Source organism: Balaenoptera physalus (genome assembly GCF_965194825.1).
Source record: "Balaenoptera physalus genome assembly, chromosome: 3".
Lineage (NCBI taxonomy): Eukaryota > Metazoa > Chordata > Mammalia > Artiodactyla > Balaenopteridae > Balaenoptera > Balaenoptera physalus.
Genome location: NC_138890.1, coordinates 2,795,171 through 2,816,307, shown reverse-complemented (window position 1 = coordinate 2,816,307; position 21,137 = coordinate 2,795,171). Strand labels below are relative to the sequence as shown.

Below are 21,137 nucleotides of genomic sequence, written 5' to 3'. Positions count from 1 at the left end.
TCCCTGACCAAGGGTTGAACCCACGCCCCCTGCACTGGGAGCACGAAGTCTTAACCAGTGGACCACCGGGGAAGTGCCTGATCTGTTCGTTTTTGAAAACTTGAAGTAATGTTTCCCTGCCTTGTTTGCTGTTAAGAGTTCTGACAAGATAGAAAACGGTGCTAAAAACCATGCTTCTCCTGAGCAGGTCCTCTGAGTTATCTGAGAGGCCGTCTTAAGGGCTCTAGTCTTCAGTTTGGCTCAAAAGACTTTTCTATTCCTATTATAGATCGTTTATTTTTTATTTCCATCAACAAGGCCCTATGACCCGTATTTTCTCATCCTCATTCCGGATATGGAGCGATCCCCGGGGAAACTGAGTCTGGACTTCCAGGTGCAGGAGGAGGACACAGGGGAGCCACCGAGCAGATGCCACAGGGTGTGCCGCGCCCAGAGCTCGTTCTGCATGGAGCCCAATTCCCAGGCGGGCGGATCAGCCACGCGTGTCCCTGTGGCCTGTCATTCGGAGGCAGGGGCGGGGTCTGGTTGAACTGTCCAATCAGCGGCGACTGGGGTCCGGACAAACAGCAATCAGGATAGAGTGGGACTAGGAGGACTGTCCATCAGGGCAGGGGCGGGGCAAGGATTACTGTCCAATCAGAGCCCGGGCCCCGGAGAGGGTGGGCGGCGCGCGCGTTCCCAGCTCGCGGAAGTTTTTCTGCTCTTGTGCGAACTTGTCCTCTGTGGCTTCAGGTGTCGCGTCCTCGTCGGCCTCACCTGCCCAGGTCGGAGGGTCGCCCCGAGGACGCTTCGGAGAACCCGGAAGGAGGCAGAGATGGTGAGTGCACCGCTCAGGGCCCTAACAGGGAAAAGGCTGGTTCGAACGGTCCGGAACTTGCCGAAAGCGACGGACGGGCCAGGGTCTCCCCGCGTCCCATCCACCCCGGAGTCCCGACCCGAGTCTCCCCCTCGGCCGCGGGCTGAGGACCTGCCGTGTTGCTCCGTCACTGCTCGGGGTCCGGGGCGTCCGGACTGAGTCTTTGGCCCCGTGGGGGTCGGAGGGAGGACAGGACTACTCCCGACGCGGGCCGTTAGGCGCTGGGGCGCGGGGGACCCGCCCTGGACCTGACAGATAAAGTCAAGCGCGGACTTGTCAAGGAGACTGTATTGCAAATACTGCTGCGATAGCGCCGAGGCTCGGATCTCAGAGATGTGCCAGCGTCTCCAACCACACAGCAAAGGGCTTTTCTGTGTGAGGAGGGCGAGCAGGAGGGAAGTTGGGCGAGTGCGGGGCCAGCGTGGTTGTACTGGACAGGGCTCCCTGGGTCACCTGTTGTCTGGAGAAGCTGACCAGGGGCTTGTTCGGAACCTCAGTGTTGCTCAGACGTGGGGGCGACACCCCGTCCAGGAACCCGTGGGGAGAAGTCTGTCGATGTGGGGTAAGAAACAGGACACAGAGAACTTGGTCAAGCCCAAATGTGTGGGCAGGAGGGCCGGATCTCCTGGTGTCAAAGATAAAATGTCAAAGTGGGGCTGGCCCCTGAATACCTGCAGGGAGCATCACAGAGTGTCTTTGTACTCTGGGAACAGATTCACAGTGACCTTGCCCCCAGGCCAACCCCTGACTCAGGAGGTCCGCAGGCCCTCCTGTCTCATGTGGAACAGTAATCAGTATTGAGCTTTATTTGGGGTCTTAGGAATTGCAACTTGGGGGACCCAGGTTTGAGTTGATGGAATACAATTTATGGTTTTGAGGCATAAGAAAGAAAATTTAAGCATAACATTACTCTCTGCCCCTATTGGGCCCTCCCTAATGTGCATTGTGCATCTGCATTATACATTAACCAGACCTTCTCAAAGGTAGGAATGTCTGCTCCACCAGAAAGATCAAATTTTTTTCCTCGTTCTGCCACCAGCAATGTAACTCCAAGATAACATACCTTTCCTAATCCTGTCAGGGGTCATGCTGATCTGCTGCAGATCTAGACTATGTATTTTTGGTGAACCTTATGTGAGATGTCATTGTGTCATTTTGATATATGCTCCTTTGTCTCAAAAATGTATATGATGGCCTTAGACTTCTAGTAAGTGGAACAGCCCTCTGAGTTTTATGAGAGACTGTCTCCTGGGTTATAATCCTCACATAAGCTTAAACAAAATTTTCTATTTTCTCTTTTAGATCGAATATTCATTAATTTTTCATCAACAGCGTAACACTGAAAGTGTTGTAGGGAGGAGAAAGAGTAACAGACTTATTAAAGGAAAAGCCACAGGGTTGTTAAAGTTGCCTGGCATGAGCTATGATAGACTGACACAGGGAATGAAATATTTGTCCTTAAGGAATAGGCTGTCACGAGTTATTTAGGGGAAGGGTCCAATAAGTATCTTGATTTTCTGGGTCATTGGGCAGATGTTCTGGATGCCTGCGTTAAGGCAGTAAGTGGTCAAAAGTTCAGATTCCATCTGGGCTGAGACCTGCATAAGTCCCACTTCCTCAGTGGCCTCCTGGCTCCATTTTAGAGCGCTCTCTTAGCAATACTGACTCCATTTTAATTTTCCCTTCACACTTGTCCCCTGCTGTCCTGGCTCCCGGACTTAGAGGGGCAGCCCTGGACAGGGGGCACTGAGGGGAACTGAGTGGCACTTTTCTGTTCAGGAGAAGGGGACTGCAAGCTGTGGGCTGATGCTGTATCTGTCTGGCCAGGAGTACATTCGGCTTAGAGTCCACCAGGGCAGCCAGGTCTGGCGCCCCATAGAAAGCCAGGCAGTAAAGGGCTGAAGCCACCCACCCGCAGTTCCGCCCTGCTCCGTCACGTGACCTACAGCCCGCCCTTCGCTCAGAATCCAGGCCGGCACCCGTTGTCAATCAGGGCCCAAAAAGGGGATGTGCCCAGAGACCCGTCCAATTAAGGTGCGAAGTCTTGGAGCCTCATCCAATCAGAGAAGGGGGCGGGCGCATTGGTTTACGTGGTGACGTCGCTCTTAGCCGACCTGGTGTTCCGTCGCAACTACTTCAGGGGGCTTCAGGTGTCCCGTCGCTGTCGTTCTAACCTGCCGGAGCTGTTGGGCTGCAGGGCCGCGGGGAGGACGACCTGAATGCGCGGAGAGGGGCTGAAATGGTGAGTGCGTGGGTCTGGCGCCGAGACCGTCTGGGGCTGGTTCGAATTGGCCGGAAGCGGCAGCAGGATAGGACTCCGTGACCCCGGTCCGGACCCTAGTTTCCACCCTCGACCGCGTCGCGCGGTCCCGGGGTCCTGTCCAGTCCTCGAGTGGGGTCTCGGATCCCAACTCGGGTGTCCGCCCTCGACCGCAACGTGGGATCCCGTGAGTTCCGACCCAGTCCCTGTCCCGGTGGGTGTCTGAGCGAGGACGGGGCGAGCCCCTGGAGCGGGCGGTCAGGCGCTGGGGTCCCGCCCTGGACCTGACAGATAATGTCAAGTCCAGGGTTGGTCAGGGAGAGTGTTTTGCAATTAATGTTGCGATAGGGCCGAAGCTCGGATCTCAGGGATGTGCCAGCGTCTCCAACCACACAGCAAAGGGCTTTTCTCTTCTGTGAGAGGAGGGTGAGAGGAAGGCGGATTGACAGAACCAGAGGTCCTGTGGTCAGGGCGTCCTCGGCCCAGGTGAGAGGGGATTTGCTCTGCAGCTCAGTGATGCTCAGTTTGGGAGGTGTAGCGGGGAGTGACCCAGAGTCAGGGGCATTTGGGAAGAGAAGCCTGAGTAAAGTTTAGGTAAAAAATGGATGTTCAGCTTAAAAATAAGTTACTTACTAGGAAAAATGGATTTATTTGGGAACAGCAAAAAATTGCAATTCGGGACAGACAAGGTATAGCAAAAGCCATAGGCAAGTCCAACAGACTTACTTATTGGAGAAAAAGGAGGGAGTTGGGAGGGGTTGTATTGATGTAAAGTCCGTGGAGAGATGGAGAATTCAGGTTGATGCTGGTTTCTCATTGGCTAGTTGCTGGGGTAGCCAGTTTCTTGAGAAGATGCAATGTATGTACATCTTTTTCTGTTGAGGCCTGTAATTGTTGATTCTTTCGTGTTTTCAATTTTTCTGTTGGGGACTGTAATTGACATTTCTTCCTGTAATTGATGTCAAGTGGTAATGGGTGAGGCGCTTCCTTCTGCACCCACCCACACTTCTTTTTAGTGCGTTTTCTCTTTTTAAATTTTCACATGGGCCGTTGAGAACACTAGGTCAACCCTGTGGCATTAAAAAAATTACAAACTTTCCAACAAGAGACCTTTATTCAAATGAGTTCCTGCGGGGGGAGAAGGGTCTGTTGCACCAGGCACAGGGGGCTCTGCAGGAAGGGAGACATGTGAACCTAAGATCTGCAAGTGTCTCAAGAGTTGGGCAAAGAGAGTTTTTCTCTTATACAGAGGAGTAAACAACACCAGGAGGGACCAGGTGAGATGCTCAGCTAGCAGATCCCTGAGGCCAGCCTGTCCTTAGGGATCTGTCGGCTGGCTGGGGTGAGGCCAGGTCAGGGGGAAGGAGAGGAGCTGAACCAAAGTTTGGCCAACAAGCATGTGTTCTGCTTGGTCAGTGGGGGGAACAGTTCCACCAATCACTGATGAGGTGGAGATGGGGCTTTCGGGGGACTGTGTCTGGCCTTGTCCTGGGTAAACAAGGGGCCTCCGTATGAGTCTTATCTGAGTCAGGTGGGGCACGGGGGCGGTTTCTTGCAGCCTGCCATCTTCCAAAACACCAAAGGGTGGGGGGTCCTTTCACCTTCCATCGAAGTTTCCAGGAGCACAGGGCTCAGGGAGGGTTCAGCATTGTCCCCTGACACCTGTGAGCTGCCTCCTCTGGGTCCAGCTCGGCACTAATAGCTTCCTTTCCCTAATCCAGCTTCCGGTTTCAGCAAGTGTAAAATTCTGCGTTCTTTCTGCCTGGTTTCTTCTCCTTAGTGAGGGTAGTAAGCATCTCAGGTCTTTGCCCTTTCCTGCTGACTTGTATTCTTCTGGGCCTTTGGGCCTTAACCAGAGATGCCTCTGGGGAGAAGTGTCTCAGTACAGAAAATGTTTTCTCTTCCATTAGAATTTCAGGAAATGCAGGCAGTCCCACCCCTTCATGTGAAATGGGTGGAGAGATGGAGTAAAAAGATTCAGAGAAATTGTAATGACTCTTCCATGCAGGGTGCAGAGTTCTGACACTGTCTGAATCTGGTCCACTAACTGTTATTACCTGGACAACAGAGATGAATGGAAATTCTGTGCAATGTGACCAGGGCTATTGAGACTTGCTTACTTCTGATTAGACGAGTTACAGCTTGTCATCATGAGGTTATTAGTGAACTGATGCCTGTCTTCTGAAAGGGATGAGCAGTAACCAGTTGCTCAAACCATAAAAGTGCCCTAGAATTTCCCTGTCCTACGTTATCCATGAACACAGGAGGAAGCAGTGATCCTGCAGGTTCTCATTTACACACTGAGACAGGGGTCTTTGTGTCCTGTAAATGACCCACGGTGCTTGAAGCAGGTGCATCATCTGGGGCGGGGACAAGCTGAGCCTGTGAGGGAGGTGAAGGAAGGTGCCCTGGGGTCTTGCCCCGCCCCGCCTCCCCACCCCCCACCCCCATTGCAGGTGGTCTCCAGACCAGAGAACCACCACAGAAGGAGCTGTTGATGGCACGAGCATGGGGCAGGGCATCCAGCTCCAGAAGTGCTGGGGACGGTTTGTCCTCTGAGGTTGTGCTGCCCTCGGCTGTCTCTTGACCTTTGCTTTTGGCCTCATTCAATGAGTTGGTGGATTGAGTGTGATGTGTGCACCCTGAGTGAGTCTGTGAAGGTCAGATGTGGGGAAGGCTCCTTGGGCTCAACTGCTGTTCAGAGGGTCGATGAATTAGGGAGTTTCTGTGGGTCAGAACTTCAACTTGAACATTTCCTCCTGGGTGAGAATTGAGGCCCAGAGGAGGGGGCATTTCTACACTGAGGTGGAGCTCAGTCCTTCCCCCTGCCCTGCGGGTACCCATCCAGCTTGGATGGCTTTGACCTTCTGACTCGGGGATTCCTTGTGCACCGTGGGCAGCACGCTGCTGATCTGAGTGGCTCACACTTGACTGCTCTTCCCTTTCGTTTCCTCCTTGATACAGTGTTCTGCCCTGTGACTCAGTGTGCAAGCATGTAAGACTTTTTTGTTCCATTACTTGAAAGTGTAGGGTTGTTTGGTTTTTATAGATTTCACCAATTTTATATGTATGTGTATGTGTGTGTACAGTTTTATCATGTGTACATGTGTATAGCCATCACCACAATCAAGATACAGCACTATTCTATCACTATAAAGATAGTTCCTGCTATCTCTTTATAGTCACACAAACCCCACTTCCTTCTCCCCCTCACCCCTAACTTCTGACAACCACTTATCTGTTCTTCATTTCTATAATTCTTCGAGTAATTTTTTAAATATTTATTTGGTTGCACTGGGTCTTAGTTGCAGCAGGCAGGCTCATTAGTTGTGGCATGCAAACTCTTACTTGCAGCATGCATGTGGGATCTAGTTCCCTGACCGGGGATTGAACCCGGGCCCCCTGCATTGGGAGCACGGAGTCCTATCCACTGCACCACCAGGGAAGTCCCTCTTCTAGTAATTATCTATTGCATACCTTTTTCAACTCTTTCTGGGATTCCAGTGATACTAATGTTTTATCTTTTGTGTTTGTCCCACAGGTCACTAAGGCTCTTTCACTTTTTTTTTGGTCTGTTTTCTCTCTGTTGTTCAGATTGGGTAAATTCTGATGTTCTACCTTCAAGTTAACTGATTCTTTCCTCTGTCTTATTCATTCTGTATTGAAACCATCCAGTTTTTTAGTTCAGTTATTATATTTTTCAGTTCTAAAATATCCATTTGTTTCTTCTTTATATCTTTTCTTTCTTTGCTGAGACTTTCAATTTTTTATTTGTTTCAGGTGTGTTTGTAATTACTCACTTAAGTACTTTTCAGTGGCTTTAAAATCCTTGTCAGATAATTCCATGTGTGATTTTGGTGTTGGTGTCTGTTGATTGTCGTTTTTTGTTTGTTTGTTTTATTATTATTTGGCTGCGTCGGGTCTTAGTTGTGGCACACGGATCTTTGTTGCGGCGCGTGGGCTCTTCCTTGTGGCGCGCAGGCTTATTTGCCCTGCGGCATGTGGGATCTTAGTTCCCCCACCAGGGATCCAACCCGCGTCCCCTGCATTGGAAGCCGGATTCTTTACCACTGGACCACCAGCGAAGTCCCTTGCATTTCAGTTTTTGTTGCACTTAGCAGATACTGCGTTGTTTGCAAATTGAAGGTGTTGTGCAACCCTGCATCTGAGCAAGTCTGTGGGTGCCATTTTCAAAGAGTATTTGCTCATTGATGGTCAGCATTTTTTAGCAATAGTGTTTTTTAATGTATGTACAAGGTTTTTTAGACATAAGTCTATTGAACACTTAAAAGACTATGTGACTTTTACCTGTACAGGGAAGCCAAAAAATTCGTGTAATTCACTTTATTGCAATATTTCCTTTATTGTGGTGCTCTGGAATTAAACCCACAGTGTTGCCAAGGCCTGCATGTATTTTTTCCTGGTAAAACGACACTATTAGTTTTCTCTATTAATGATTTTAAAACTCAAGCATGTACTGCAGGTCAGCATTAGAGAGATTTCTATGTCTATTATTACCAAGAGATGAGGGTGAGAAATACATTTGGATATTTGAAAAGACTCTCTGAGCAGAAGCAAGAGTTGAAATGTGGTTTTATGATAAACCATTCAGAAGACCTCAGTCATCCAATACTAAAAACACAGAAGAGAAGATAAACAGGCACTAAGCATATGCCATTGTCTCCAGCACATGACACGTGCCACGTGACATATTAAGGCATCTTTTGCCCCCATCCTGGTATATGCAGCAGAGAGACAGGCTTTAAATGGGAACCAGCACTTCTGCTCAAATGCATTGGGCAGATTTGTTTTTTATATTCTCTCATTCCATACACCCTGAAAGCTCTCACGATGAAGCACTTCTTGACCCATAGCAGCCCAACGGTGTACACAGATATCTATTTACTAGAGAGGAGCAGTTCCCCGTTGAACAGTAGGAAGGAATTAGAAGAGGGTAATGTATAAAGTCCCAAGACTGGTACATTAGTTGCTCTCAAGAAATTTATGCTTCGGTGATAAGAAGATAGACGAGATGAAGACTTAACTAAAGATGAGATTCCATTATTATGGATCCTGCGGGGGAATAATTGTTCATCGGTATTTTGCTCCATTGGGATAAGAGTTTGAAAAGCACTTCATACTCCTTAAAAAAAAAATCACGTTTACTAGAGTAAGATCATTTAACTTAATACTAATTATTTATTATTTACCATATTTGTCCATTTTCAAAGCTCAACAGGCTCCATAAAGTATACTGAAGAGTGACCTGTTCATTTGTTGTTAAGGCAGGTGCGTGGAAATAGTGTACTAGAACTACATCTTTTATGAACTGGCAGCTTGCAACATTTCCCCCCCAAGAAAGGTATCAAAAATTGTGCTTTATGGAAACCTCCCTCCATACTAGGAAAGACTATGAAAGATTTTGAGCCCAGTTCCTTTTTGAAAAGATAGTCTTTCCTCATCTCCAAGACTGAGCATCATTCATCACCTTTAGGGCCAGTCATGTTTAAAGGCTTCACATCCACTCAGCCCATCCTCAGGAGCTGCTTCTTGCCGAGCCGTGTTATCTGCCAGCTCTTCATTCTGGGCTTTTGAAAGTGGTTATTTTTTGTCTTTTTTCTTTCTTGATGGGGCCGTTTTAGGAGTTTCAACAAGGATGATCAGGCTTATGGATGGTGCAGGGTATTGGGAGGACTGTTCTCCAGGAGCCCTCCTTGGTGGGTGGAAACAGTCTGTAGGTGACGGCGGTTCCAAGTTGAACGTGACTGGCCCACTCTGCTTTCAGCTCACACATGGTGGAGTGTGCGACGTTACTTCTCTCCAGGAAATCTCTGTTAAGGCAGTTTGGGGAATCACCGTTTTCATCCTGTAGCCTTGAAAGAAAACCAGACTGAATTTTCGTCTCCTGTAGAAATAGAACATCATGCGTCAAGTTCCATCTCTGGGCACGTGTTGCATCCTTGACAATTGGTTTGTGATATCTCCTCAACCTGCTGGATCTCTGAAACGTTTGTAATTTTGTTCCTTAGGCAATTCATATTCTTTTATTTGCCCAAGTTCTGCTGCTTTTGAATAAAACTGCCATTAGATTAAGAAGAACATGTTTTTAGCTAGTCTGAATCTATTTTTTAAACAGTTTTTATTGAGGTATAATTTATGAACCGTAAGGTTTCCTGGTTTAAACTGTAAAATTCAAAAGTGTTAGAATGTTTACTGGATTGTGCAACCGTCCTCATATTCTAATTTTAGATATTTTTATCACCCAGAAGAACTTGTACCTGCTGGCAGTCACCACTCATTCCAAGCCTCCGCCCGCCCTTGGTCTAGGCAGGTTATTAATCTAATTTCTATCTCTATAGATTTGTTCATTCTGTACATTTCACATAAATGATATGATACTGCCTGTGGGCTTTTGTGAATCCTGTTAATGTTTTTAAAGTTCATTGATTTTGTGTCGTGGATTAGTACTTCATTCCTCTTGTTGCAAATAGTATTCCGTTGTGAGATTACTGTGCTTATCCAAATCAGTTGATGACCTTTTGAGTTGTTTCCACTTTTTGGCTGTCATGAATCATGCTGCTGTAAACATCTGTGTATTAGTTTTTGGGGTTTTTAAAATATTTATTTATTTATTTGGCTGCATCAGGTCTTAGTTGCAGCACGTTGGCTCTTCTTCGTTGCAGCGCACGGACTTAGTTGCCCCGCGGTGTGTGGGATCTTAGTTCCCCGACCAGGGATCGAGCCTGCGTCCCTTGCATTGGAAGGCGTATTCTTAACCACTGGACCACCAGGGAAGTCCCTGTGTATTAGTTTTTGTGTTGGTGTTTGCTTTCGCCTCTCTTGGGTAGATAGATACCTAGGGTGGAATTGTTGTGTTATATGGTGACACTGTGTTTATCATTTTGAGGATCTGCTGGACTGTCTTCCAAAGTGGCTTCATTTTACCTTCCCACCAGCAGTGTGTAAGGTTTCAACTTTCCCACATCCTCGCCAGCATCTGCTTGTCTGTCTTATACCCTTCCTAGTGGGTAGGAAGAGGTATCTGCTTGTAGTTTTCATTGCATTTCCCTGATGACTAATGTCTCATATTTTCAGGTGTGTGATTAGCAAACCCCAGTTGCAGCCCCGGGTAAGGTAGCCTTGCCTTCTTTGTAGCTGATGTAGTTGGAATATTTTATCATTTCAATTTTCGGAATATATTTTTAATTAAAATTCTAATTGATAAAGATAGTTTGCTTTATATTTCAAGGGTGTAGAGTCATACCATATTGTCCTAAAAACATTAACTCGGTGATATTTCTCTGTGTTAAAGTCATCTTTGGCTCTAATGCCATCAGATCTTTCTGTGACTCTTCTTCGTGGGGCATTATTCTTGATTTCTTGATTATTTATCTGAGAGGCCTTGCTGGCTTGACAGATCCCTCCGGAACCAGGCTTCCTCTTACCCCACAGGTGTCCCAGGCCCTGGGCCCTGGCCTGCGTCTGTGCCCTCGGTGTCCGCCTCATCCTGGCAGGGGGTTCGTATCTCTACCTCTGTCGGATATGACGGGACTGGCCCAGGCTTTTACATGCTGTTCAGTCCAGGCGAGAGTTGTTCAGATTCAGCATCCCTGGAAAATCAGTGTTCACGACCTCCTGACAGTCTGCTCTGGTTCTAGGAGGTTCAAGGAAATAACTTATGAGCAGGCCAAGTGTCCATTTCCATGTCATCTGAATGATGATTTCATTTTCAATATGTGTCATACCTCACAGTCTGCTCTATCTCAGTAAAAACCGTTCTTTTTCATTATGTGTGCATGAGTGTTTATCAGGTATTGCTGTTACACGTTGCTTCAGTTTCCAGCACTTACCATCACTGAGTAAAATGCATTTGATTGGCTTGTGTGTGTTCATTTCCCACAAGAGTGTAAGCTCAGGAGTCCTAGGAATTGAGTCCGGTTCCTGACTGTTGGCCTCCCCATCCTCCCACACACGGGGGTGAAAAGGGAGCCTTGCTGACATGGAACCTGTGGCTGTTTCAGGACTCGGTGGTCTTTGAGGACGTGGCTGTGAACTTCACCGCAGAGGAGTGGGCTTTGCTGGACCCGCCTCAGAGGAAGCTCTACAGAGACGTGATGCTGGAGACCTTCAGGAACCTGGCCTCTGTGGGTGAGGATGGCTTCCTCCCTGCACTTAGTCTTTAGGGAACAAATATTTCTTACAATGTTCTTTCTTACTGGAACCAAGGAATAGGAATATGTTGAAAAACAGGCAGACGTGGTCCCCACCTTTATAGAACCTACCTAGAGTCAAATAGCTTTTCCATGACCATAAATATTTCTATATTGAATTGATTTTTATTACTCTTGATCAGAATCCTGAGGCTCCCTAATTGTATAAATGTGAACGTGGTCTCCAGTGTCACTTTGGGGCAGTGAGAGCGGCGTTATGGTTTTCACCCTGTGAAAGTTACACTGTGATCAGTACACATTTGACCTGATAATCTTGCTGCAGTTAAACCCAAACTCACCCATCCTCAATGACATGAGGACCAGAGAATCGGCCTATCTCCTGGAGGGCTTGTTGTCCTCCATCCTCCCCATAAGGAGCTTTTCTCCACGAGCAGAACAGCAGCCAGGCACCATCCGATCTCCCAGTTGCAGCTGGGTCAGTGGAGATAGGCTTCCTCTAGGGCCTCTGTGCCTGCGGTCACCAGGAGGGCACACCTCTTGGGAGGAGCAGGTTCTGGATCAGGGAGAGATATTTGGACATAACTGTTAGAAACATGACTCGGTCTTTGAGAAGGTGACTTTTGTCATTAACCTGGCTTCCCTGTTGGACTTTTCATCCATCTTTGCCCACTTGGGAAGTCTTTTTGTAGCTCCTCTTACGAAGGGAGCATTTGGGAGTGTGCATTTTGCCCGGTTCCTGCCTACTTTGCTTCTGTGAAGTATCTCTTCTGAAGTATTTCTTAGTGAACAGTCTGCCGTTGTGACTCATTTTCCCTATGATGGCTAAAGTTCCAAATAGCTGAGGTCCTCAGAGTTTTTCTTTGTGTGTTAATTTTGGTTTGAACCCAATTCCAATGTGTGTGTGTGCACGCGTGCACGTGTGTTAAGGCACCTCACACCAACAAACAATTATTGGACCAGCAGCACATCATAGAATTCAACTCAATCCTGACATCGTCTACCCAGTGATAGCCACAGATTCCACTGCTTAAGGGTTCAGTCCTTCAAGACTTACTCCATATTCCCCCACTTCAGATGCCAATCTTAAGTCCAGGCTTTTACCTGTCCTCCTGACCAACTGGCTATAAATCAGAGGTTCCCATGACCCTCTCCTTGGGTTCAACTAGTTTATTAGTGTAGCTTACAGAACTCAGAGAAACATACTACTTACTAGATCACAGGTTCATTTTAAAAGGATATAATTCAGGAACAGCCAGATGTAAGAGATGCATAGGGTAAGATTTTGAAAAGGAGTTCCTGTGCCTCTCCAGATGCCAGTCTCCCCACATCTCCACGTGTTCATCAACCCAGAAGCTCTCTGAACTTTTTTTTCATGCCTTCATTACATAGGCATGGTTGATGAAATCATTGGCCATTGGCAGTGGATTTGATCTCTAGCCCCTCCCCCATCCCCAGAGGTGTTGGGGTGTCTGGGGGTGTGGGTGGGACTGAAACTTTCAACCCTTTAATCACATGGTGTCTCCATTGGCAACCAGCCCCCATACTTCAGTTCTTTCCAACAATTTCTTTCATTAATATAAACCCAATTGGGATGGAAAGGGCTTTTTATGAATAACAAGACACCTATTTCACCTTTCTGATCCTGAAGCATTTTCTGGAAATGAGCACAAGAGACCACATATTATTCCATTGCTTTTACTGCTCAGGAAATTCCAAGGGTTTTAGGATCCCCGAGCAGGAAACTGTGGATAAGGACCCAATTTATCTGAGAAATATATGTTGGTCATCAGAATGACCAAATATATATATACACACACACACATATATTTCTGATAAATCACAATATCACACATCTTCTTCCTTCCTTTATAAAATTATTTTACATTTTTGAATTAGTCTATGGAAAGAAATCTACATGTGGTCTCTTTTCTTTCCTTTATCCCACCATTTCTTTCCCATGGATTTAATTATGTTACCAATTATTGCAGGTTCTTGCTCTCAAGTTAAAACGAGTAGATCAAGTGCTCATTGGGATATTTTGGAGACTGGACTATGCAGTGAAGAGAAAGTAGTAAGATTCACAAGAAATGATTCCAGGTCTTTTTTGGGAGAAAACTGGGCATTTCATAACATGCAAGATCAGCATCTAACTCAGGAGAGGCATTTGAGGTGAGTGGCACTCCCACAAGGGGAAGGGGAATCTCGGCAGAGTATTAGACTCACTTGAAATTAAAGAAAAAGTGTAAACTTAGCTAAACAATTGTCTATTCACAGAATTCTTACAAAACTACTTTTATAAATGTGATGTAGATATGGAGCACCTAAAACTTAATTCAGTAGGAAACACTGGTCAGGAAACCTCGTATGTAAAAAACACTGAAAGTTACGGCTCTGCTGGAGCCCTCAGCCGGAGCATTAAACTTGTTGCACTTTGTTACAATGCAGAGAGTGCTGAAAACATGCCCATTCATTGAAAATGGCAAATGTGTAGTCAAAATAATAATGAATAACCATCAACAAATCACTAATCCCTAATACTGTGCTTCCTATTTTGAACAGAAATAATTTGGTGGAGAGTCTCTGTGAAGGTAAACAAGGTCATCAATGTCTAGAAACCCAGAACCAGATTATAGATCTTACTGTGCATAAGAGTTACTGGACTGGAATTCAGCCCCATCAATGCATTAAGTGTGGAAAAGCCTTCAGGGATCATTCTTTCCAGAAGAATCAGCAAAGATCTCACCCTGGACACAAACATTATCCATGTGAAGAATGTGGGCAAGCCTGCAGCTGTATCTCGTGCCTAAGCCCTCCCAGGGAAACAGACATTGTAGAGAAACCCGAAAAACATCAGGATGCTGGGAGAGCATCTAAGAGATGCGTGAAGAGTGACAGTAGTAAACAGTCTTTAGAGTGTAAGAAGTCTGGAAAAGCTCTCACTTGTCCCTCATCTTTTCAGGAACATGAGAGAGGTCACTATGGACAGAAAATCCACATGTGTGAAGTATGTGGGAAATCCTTCAGTTATTATTGCCAACTTGCACGGCATGTGAGAACTCACACTGGAGAGAAACCCTATGAATGTAAAGAATGTGGGAAGGCTTTCACTCGCATCTCACACTTCCGAGAACATGTGAGAATGCACACTGGAGAGAAACCCTATGAATGTAAGCAGTGTGGCAAAGCTTTCAGTTGGTGCACTTATCTTCGAGAACACATGAGAACACACAGTGGAGAAAAACCCTATGAATGCAAGCAGTGCGGCAAAGCCTTCCCCTATCTCAAATCCCTGCAAGGACATGTGAGGATCCACACTGGAGAGAAACCTTATGTGTGTAAGGAATGTGGGAAATCTTACAGTTGTCCCAAATACTTTAGAAAACATGTGAAAACACACAGTGGAGTAAAACCTTATGAATGTACAGAATGTGGGAAAGCATTCATTACTTCCTCATCCCTTCGAGAACATATGAAAACACACAGTGAAGAGAAGCCCTATCAGTGTCAGCAGTGTGGGAAAGCCTTCAGGTATCCCAGATCCCTGCAAGGACACATGCTAACCCACAGTGAAGGGAAGCCATATGAATGTCAGCAGTGTGAAAAAGCCTATAGGTGTCTCATATCCCTGCAAAGACACATGAAGACACACACTGGCGAAAAATTCTGAATATAAAAACTATGGGAAAGCCTTCATTCTCCCTTAAAATCTTATAAATGGAGCAGTCACAGGAGAGAAACATTATGAATGGAAAGAATGTGGGGAAACCTTCAGCACTTCACTTACTTTATACTTGAAAACTCAGGGTAGAGAGAAAATTTTTTCATGGAAATAAATATGATTTTTCTTTTTAAGTGCCTCATCCTGAATAGGAATCCCAGTGTATTAATTTCTAGCTCATGTTAACTGATCTGAACACTTAAGATAATAACCATGCCTCTATGTTCCCATCATCTTTACTACTTATGTTTTGTTATCTTGGACTTTAAATAGTTATACAGTCATATAATACTTGTCTCAATTCCATTACAGTGTCTTTTGAACCCAGAGTGAAAGTCTTTTTGGTTTGTGGTTTTTTTCATGTGCAACATGGTATGAGTTTAGACGAAAAAAAAATTTTTTTAATGAACTTATTTATTTTATATATTTTTGGCTGCGTTGGGTCTTCATTGCTGCGCGCAGGCTTTCTCTAGTTGCGGCAAGTGGGGGCTACTCTTCGTTGCAGCACGCGGGCTTCTCATTGCAGTGGCTTCTCTTATCGCACAGCACGGGCTCTAGGTGCACGGGCTTCAGTAGTTGTGGCTCGTGGGCTCTAGAGTGCAGGCTCAGTAGTTGTGGTACACAGGCTTAGTTGCTCCATGGCATGTGGGATCTTCCCTGACCAGGGCTCGAACCTGTGTCCCCTGCATTGGCAAGAGAATTCTTAAGCACTATGCCACCAGGGAAGCCCCTAGATGAAAATATTTTTGATTCTTACTTTGCTTTATGTTCCTAATATGTGATCATGATGTGAGACCTGTGTTGTTGAAATGTCTTTTCTGGTTCCTGAACGATACTGGAATTTTCTGATTCAGTATTTATGCTCCCCTTAGTTTATATTACTGAAAGGTGTGTCTTCCATGTTTGTTGCTAGTGGATACCATATCTGTGTTCCTCACAGAAATTAGTAATTGTGGAAGGTCTTGGAAGACCTTCTGTCTTATCTGATTATGTTTATTAATTTGGCCTCTCTTCATTGTCCATGATCTTGGGTGGAAATTGCACATGAAACATTGAGTTAAGAAGAGCGACTTGTTGGTGTGAAGTTGAAAGCTACTATCCAGATGGTTCTACTGAATTTTGTTGTCAGCTTGGGCAAGGTGGGAAGCTATATATCCCAGAGTCCTTTTGTTAGTGGTTCTGAGTTAAAGTGTAGGGAAGAAAAAGATGCGTGAGGTCCAGGGCTTCCCTGGTGGTGCAGTGGTTAAGAATCCGCCTGCCAATGCAGGGAACACGGGTTCAAGCCCTGGTCCAGGAAGATTCCACATGCCGCGGAGCAACTAAGCCCGTGTGCCACAACTACTGAGCCTGCACTCTAGAGCCCATGAGCCACAACTACTGACCCTGTGTGTCACACCTACTGAAACCCGCGCACCTAGAGCCCGTGCTCTGCAACAAGAGAAGCCAGTGCAATGAGAAGCCCGCGCACCGCAAGGAAGAGTAGCCCCCACTCGCCGCAACTAGAGAAAGTCCGCGTGCAGCAACGAAGACCCAATGCAAACAAAAGTAAATAAATAAATAAAAAAGATGTGTGAAGTCCAGAAAGCAGAAGTGAGGAAGCCATGATTCTCGGGTCTTCTGTACCATTAGGAGACGGAGATGCATGGCAACCTGGTAGGCCTGAGTTCCAGCACCATTTTCTGACTTCTGGCTCTGCCCATGTGGAACAGCCCCCAACCAGACACATGTTTGGCATTTGGGGACAATGAGAAACACAGGTACGGTACGAGGGAACGCTTTTGAGTTCAATATCTTTCTCATTGTCTCTGAGGGCCATGGGTAAGTTCCTCCTGGTTCAGATCTCCACTCTCTTCACATTGAGCTTCCCACTCTACTTGGCTTCTCAGTTTGTAATTTCCAGGTGTTTGGAAAATCCCAACTTTTTTTCTGTCCCGGGATCCACATGGGGACTGTTAGTGGCAGCTTGCAGTTCCCCAACCATGTGGAGCCCCGAGTCCACAGTCCCCATTTGTTGAGGTCTGCTGGGTCAGCCCTTTCCCTAGTCCAAGTTTACACAGAAATTGCTGGTGGTGCACACGGGGCCTTTTCTCGGGAAGTCTGCAGTAATTTCTAAGCCCCAGCCCTTGGTTCTGTTCCCAGTTTCCTTACTGGGATCTGCTGGTGGTTTAGTGTATAGTTCCCTATGTATTGGAATTTTCCCCCAGAGTCCACATTGGGACCTGCTGATGGCAACTGCAGTTCTCCATTTGTTAGGAATGAGTCCACAGTGCCCATCTGTGAGGTCTGCTGGTTTAATCCTGTCCCTGTCTCTAGTTCTTTGGTTGCTACTGGTGTCCACAGCTCCATTTCCTTGGTTACCATTGGATGCTGTTAATGTGCACATGAGGTAAAGACTATTTGCTACATGGGAATTTCAGAAGCCATAGCCACAAAAGTTGGGCAAGGGATGCAAATTTCAATGCTGTTAAAGCACTTGCCACCTAACTCAGACACCCATTTTAGGTTAAGTTGGTTACAAAATGGGTTAGATTGATACTGGGTCACCCTCAAACCTCAAGAAGATTAATTTTCATGCAATGAGGTACAGCGTAATACATCACACAACTTCCAACCCAGCATTATGTCCCTTTTAGGTATCAGATTGTCTCGAGAGACCCAAAAGCTTAGCTAAAAATATAAAAACAGTAATACAATGGGATCCTTAAAAGCTAAAGAGTCAAGTGTATCCCCTTCTGGCACACTTGCTTTTTTTTAATATCTAAGAACTGTGGTCCCAGAAGCTGTAGGTATTTGTAATAATGGCAAAATCTTGCTAAGCTTGTTTTGTTTCCTGAGAACTTGGCTTGGTAACTGTCATGTTGGGGGCCCCAAAACATGGCCAGACTGAAATGTGGGTTGCACCTAACCTAACAGACTAGGGTCCTACATAACTGCTGTCAGCCCCCAAGGGAATTGCAATGCCCATTAGAAGAACCTCTCTAATTGGATAAGATCATTTCAGAGGTGCATTCAAGAGTTCCCAAATGAAACAAACAGAATGGGATACTTACTTTAATTGGCACCCAGAAGCTCCCAAAAGACTTCAAAATTCCAAAAATACCTTCATTAAAAGTTTCCTTGCAAAAAGGTAATGAAAAATTAATGATATAAAAGGCAACATAAAGTCCAACAAGTTAACAGCCTCATATACATCCTCATACCTACCTTGAAAGGAGGATCCCTCCCAGAGTTGATGAGACTCAGATTTTCTGGTAAACTGCTGCATTATTCTCTTTAACAGCCTAGGGGAAACTAAAATTAAAATTAATTTAAAACCCTAGACAAGTTCTAGTAAAAATCAGAGCTACACTCTCCACTTTCTACCCCACTCAGAACCTGCAGATGCGATCCTGGAAAAACTGGCAAAATCGGCTAAGGGTGAAAATTCTTATCATAGTCAGCACTCCCAAATCTCTGTCTGTACTGCCCAGTCAAGAGAGGGAAATAACACTTCATGGCTTTTCCTTTCCAAAATCCATACCAACTGGTTATTGGTCCTTTTTCTCCCAGGGATAGATTTGCTTCCTTGCATGTCTTGTTTTATGTCGTAGGAACTTGGCTGGGGGACTTCCCTTGGTGGCACAGTGGTTAAGAATCCGCCTGCCAATGAAGGGGACACGGTTCGAGCCCTGGTCCGGGAAGACCCCACATGTCGCGAAGCAACTAAGCCCGTGCGCCACAACTACTGAGTCTGCGCTCTAGAGCCCACGATCCACAACTACTGAGCCCACATGCCACAGCTACTGAAGCCCAAGTGCTTAAGGCCCGTGCTCCACAGCAAGAGAAGCCACCATAATGAGAAGCCCACGCACTGCAACGAGGAGTGGCCCCTGCTTACCACAACTAGAGAAAGCCCACGCACAGCAATGAAAACCCAATTCAGCCAAAAGTAAATAAATAAATAAATAAATAGGAAAAAGGAAAAGAACTTGGCTGGGCTTTCTGCTTTCCTGGGACATGCAAGTTTATGGTGCTTTCTTTGGCTCTTTTGTGAGTGACTCTAGATATCGTGAAGATAATATATTTTGTACCTCCTTGGGGACACTTCTTGAATCCAAGACGTTGTTCATATTGCCAGAAATATTCACTGCTTCTCCTGGCTGAAACCTAACACGACATTTGAAAGGGCTTAATAACTTTAAACCAGAAATTTGGCCAGATTAGAAGCTGATATGCAGTGCCTGAAAGAAAAAAATTTCGTTAGGCCTTTTACCTTAAGTTAAATGTACCCATGGGGAAAGAAGAACATTCCAGCAAAGGTGGAGAGGTGGAGCAACGCATGATATCATTTACAGTACAACCCAATTCTTTGAGGAACTGAGAGCAACTGTACTTACCTTACAAAAAAAAAAAAAAAAAAAACACAGCTGTAGAGGCAATCCAATATCTATGTCTTTTTACCAATCCTAAAACCTTCCCTATTTATCTCAAAAAGCTTTTAAGTTATTGGTCTTAGGAAGCCAAAGTCCTTCTTAGAGGAATTTATATCCTTTCCCTGTGCCTTTGAGATAAAAAATGTTAACTCCTAATCTAGGCCGTATGTTTAAAGTACAAACTTCAGGGATGTATTTGTAATGAGAAGTAAAAGGAAAGGGGGAAAGGTTATTTTCAACTTAGAAAAACAAGAAACCCTTAAAGTGTCTTCTAAGGTCTCTGGATCTGTGTGTTTGTGTATGTCTATGAATGTACATTAAAGATACGGTGTTTTTTTACCTCTGGATGGTATTGACAAAATTAATTTATATTCTAAAAGGAGCTCTATTTAATTGCCTTAAAGAAAATAAGCACTTATATAAATTAAATTCCCAGAAGTGTAGTGGAAACTAACCAAAATGCTTTTCAGGTTCACGTCATCTGGGAGAATATTCGCTAGTGAAGCTAATTTGCATTTGTTGGTTTAATTAAAATAGGCATGTCTTTAGAGTTATCTGCATTAAATATAAAAATTTTACTTAGACGCAAGAGGGAGGGGATATGGGGATAAATGTATACGTAAGCTGATTGACCTTGTTATACAACAGCAACTAACACAACAACGTAATGCAATTATACTCCAATAAAGATGTTAAAAAATTTTTTTTTGCTTAACTTTACCGAAAGTCAAATAACTTCACTTTATCTCTTACAAAATTTGTCAGGAAAAAAAATAGCTTGATTTAATTAAATTTTCAAAACTAATCGAAACATAATAGTTGAAAACAAATAAATAGATTGCAAGAGAAAAAGGTTTTAGGTGAATTTTCCAAAAGACTCCCCAAGTCTTTTGGTAACCTAGAATCTTAAAGTTTTCCTAAGTTAAATGATGATTTAAGTTAAATACATGGAATATCCAGATCATTTCCAAATAAGAAAAAATATTGAAACATTAGTTACTGAGCATAGGTTTATCCACTTTTTGCTTCCTTTTATGGAGGAATTAACGATATTCCATTGGTAAAAATGAGAAATTTTCTATGAAACAGCACGTTTCTAGAAAGTATAAAAAGTTCTTGTAAGTCTGACAATTCTCCAAATGCTAAAGACAGTTGCTTACTTCTTAGTTCTAATTGTTAAGAATTCTAATTAATACATAATAATACATGTAATTTAATACATGTAATTAAAACTACTGAAAATAATTAGGGAAATAATTCTATTTTCGAGGAAAGTAAGATATGTTTTTTGTTTAGAAACAGTATGAGGTATGAGGGAAATGAAAGTGATTTTGTCCTAGGGGACTTCATTGGCGGTCCAGTGGTTAAGACTCCCTGCTTCCACTGCAGGGGGCATGAGTTCCATCCGTGGTGGGCGAACTAAGATCCTGCATGCCGTGTGGCACGGCCAAAAAAGAAGAGAAAAACAATTTAAAAAAAAAGAGAAAGTGATTTTGTCCTAAAGTAAAGCTGGTTATTTCCAAGAGAAAGAGAACAAGGGATAAACTAAAATGGACATAGAAAATTACAGAAAGTTTGTAAGAATGGAATCGGGGAAAATTTTTGTGTGTGATCAATAAATAAATATAAGAATTTTTTAAATTAGCTTTAATATCGATACTGTACTTACGTAAAACTGGGACTTCATTTAAATAACTAAGTTTGCTCAGAACTGTAATAG

General features: G+C 44.7%; 3 protein-coding genes across 4 annotated transcripts in view; 2 read left to right on the top strand and 1 right to left on the bottom strand.

The window, feature by feature from the left end:
* Positions 1 to 21,137, bottom strand: part of LOC309656639 (uncharacterized protein) — a 208,396-nt gene that overhangs the window by 2,392 nt on the left and 184,867 nt on the right. The gene's annotated exons all lie outside the window — the stretch shown is intronic.
* LOC309656627 (uncharacterized protein) overlaps positions 1 to 21,137 on the top strand; it is a 79,232-nt gene that overhangs the window by 36,506 nt on the left and 21,589 nt on the right. The window lies entirely within an intron of this gene.
* LOC309658139 (uncharacterized protein) lies at positions 335 to 19,762 on the top strand (the record flags this gene model as incomplete). Its single annotated transcript, XM_082456382.1, has 6 exons — positions 335 to 463; positions 733 to 817; positions 3,104 to 3,330; positions 11,138 to 11,264; positions 13,276 to 13,456; positions 13,847 to 19,762. The coding sequence occupies 6 exons, from the start codon at positions 335 to 337 to the stop codon at positions 14,952 to 14,954; spliced, it is 1,857 nt and encodes a 618-aa protein (XP_082312508.1). The 3' UTR covers positions 14,955 to 19,762.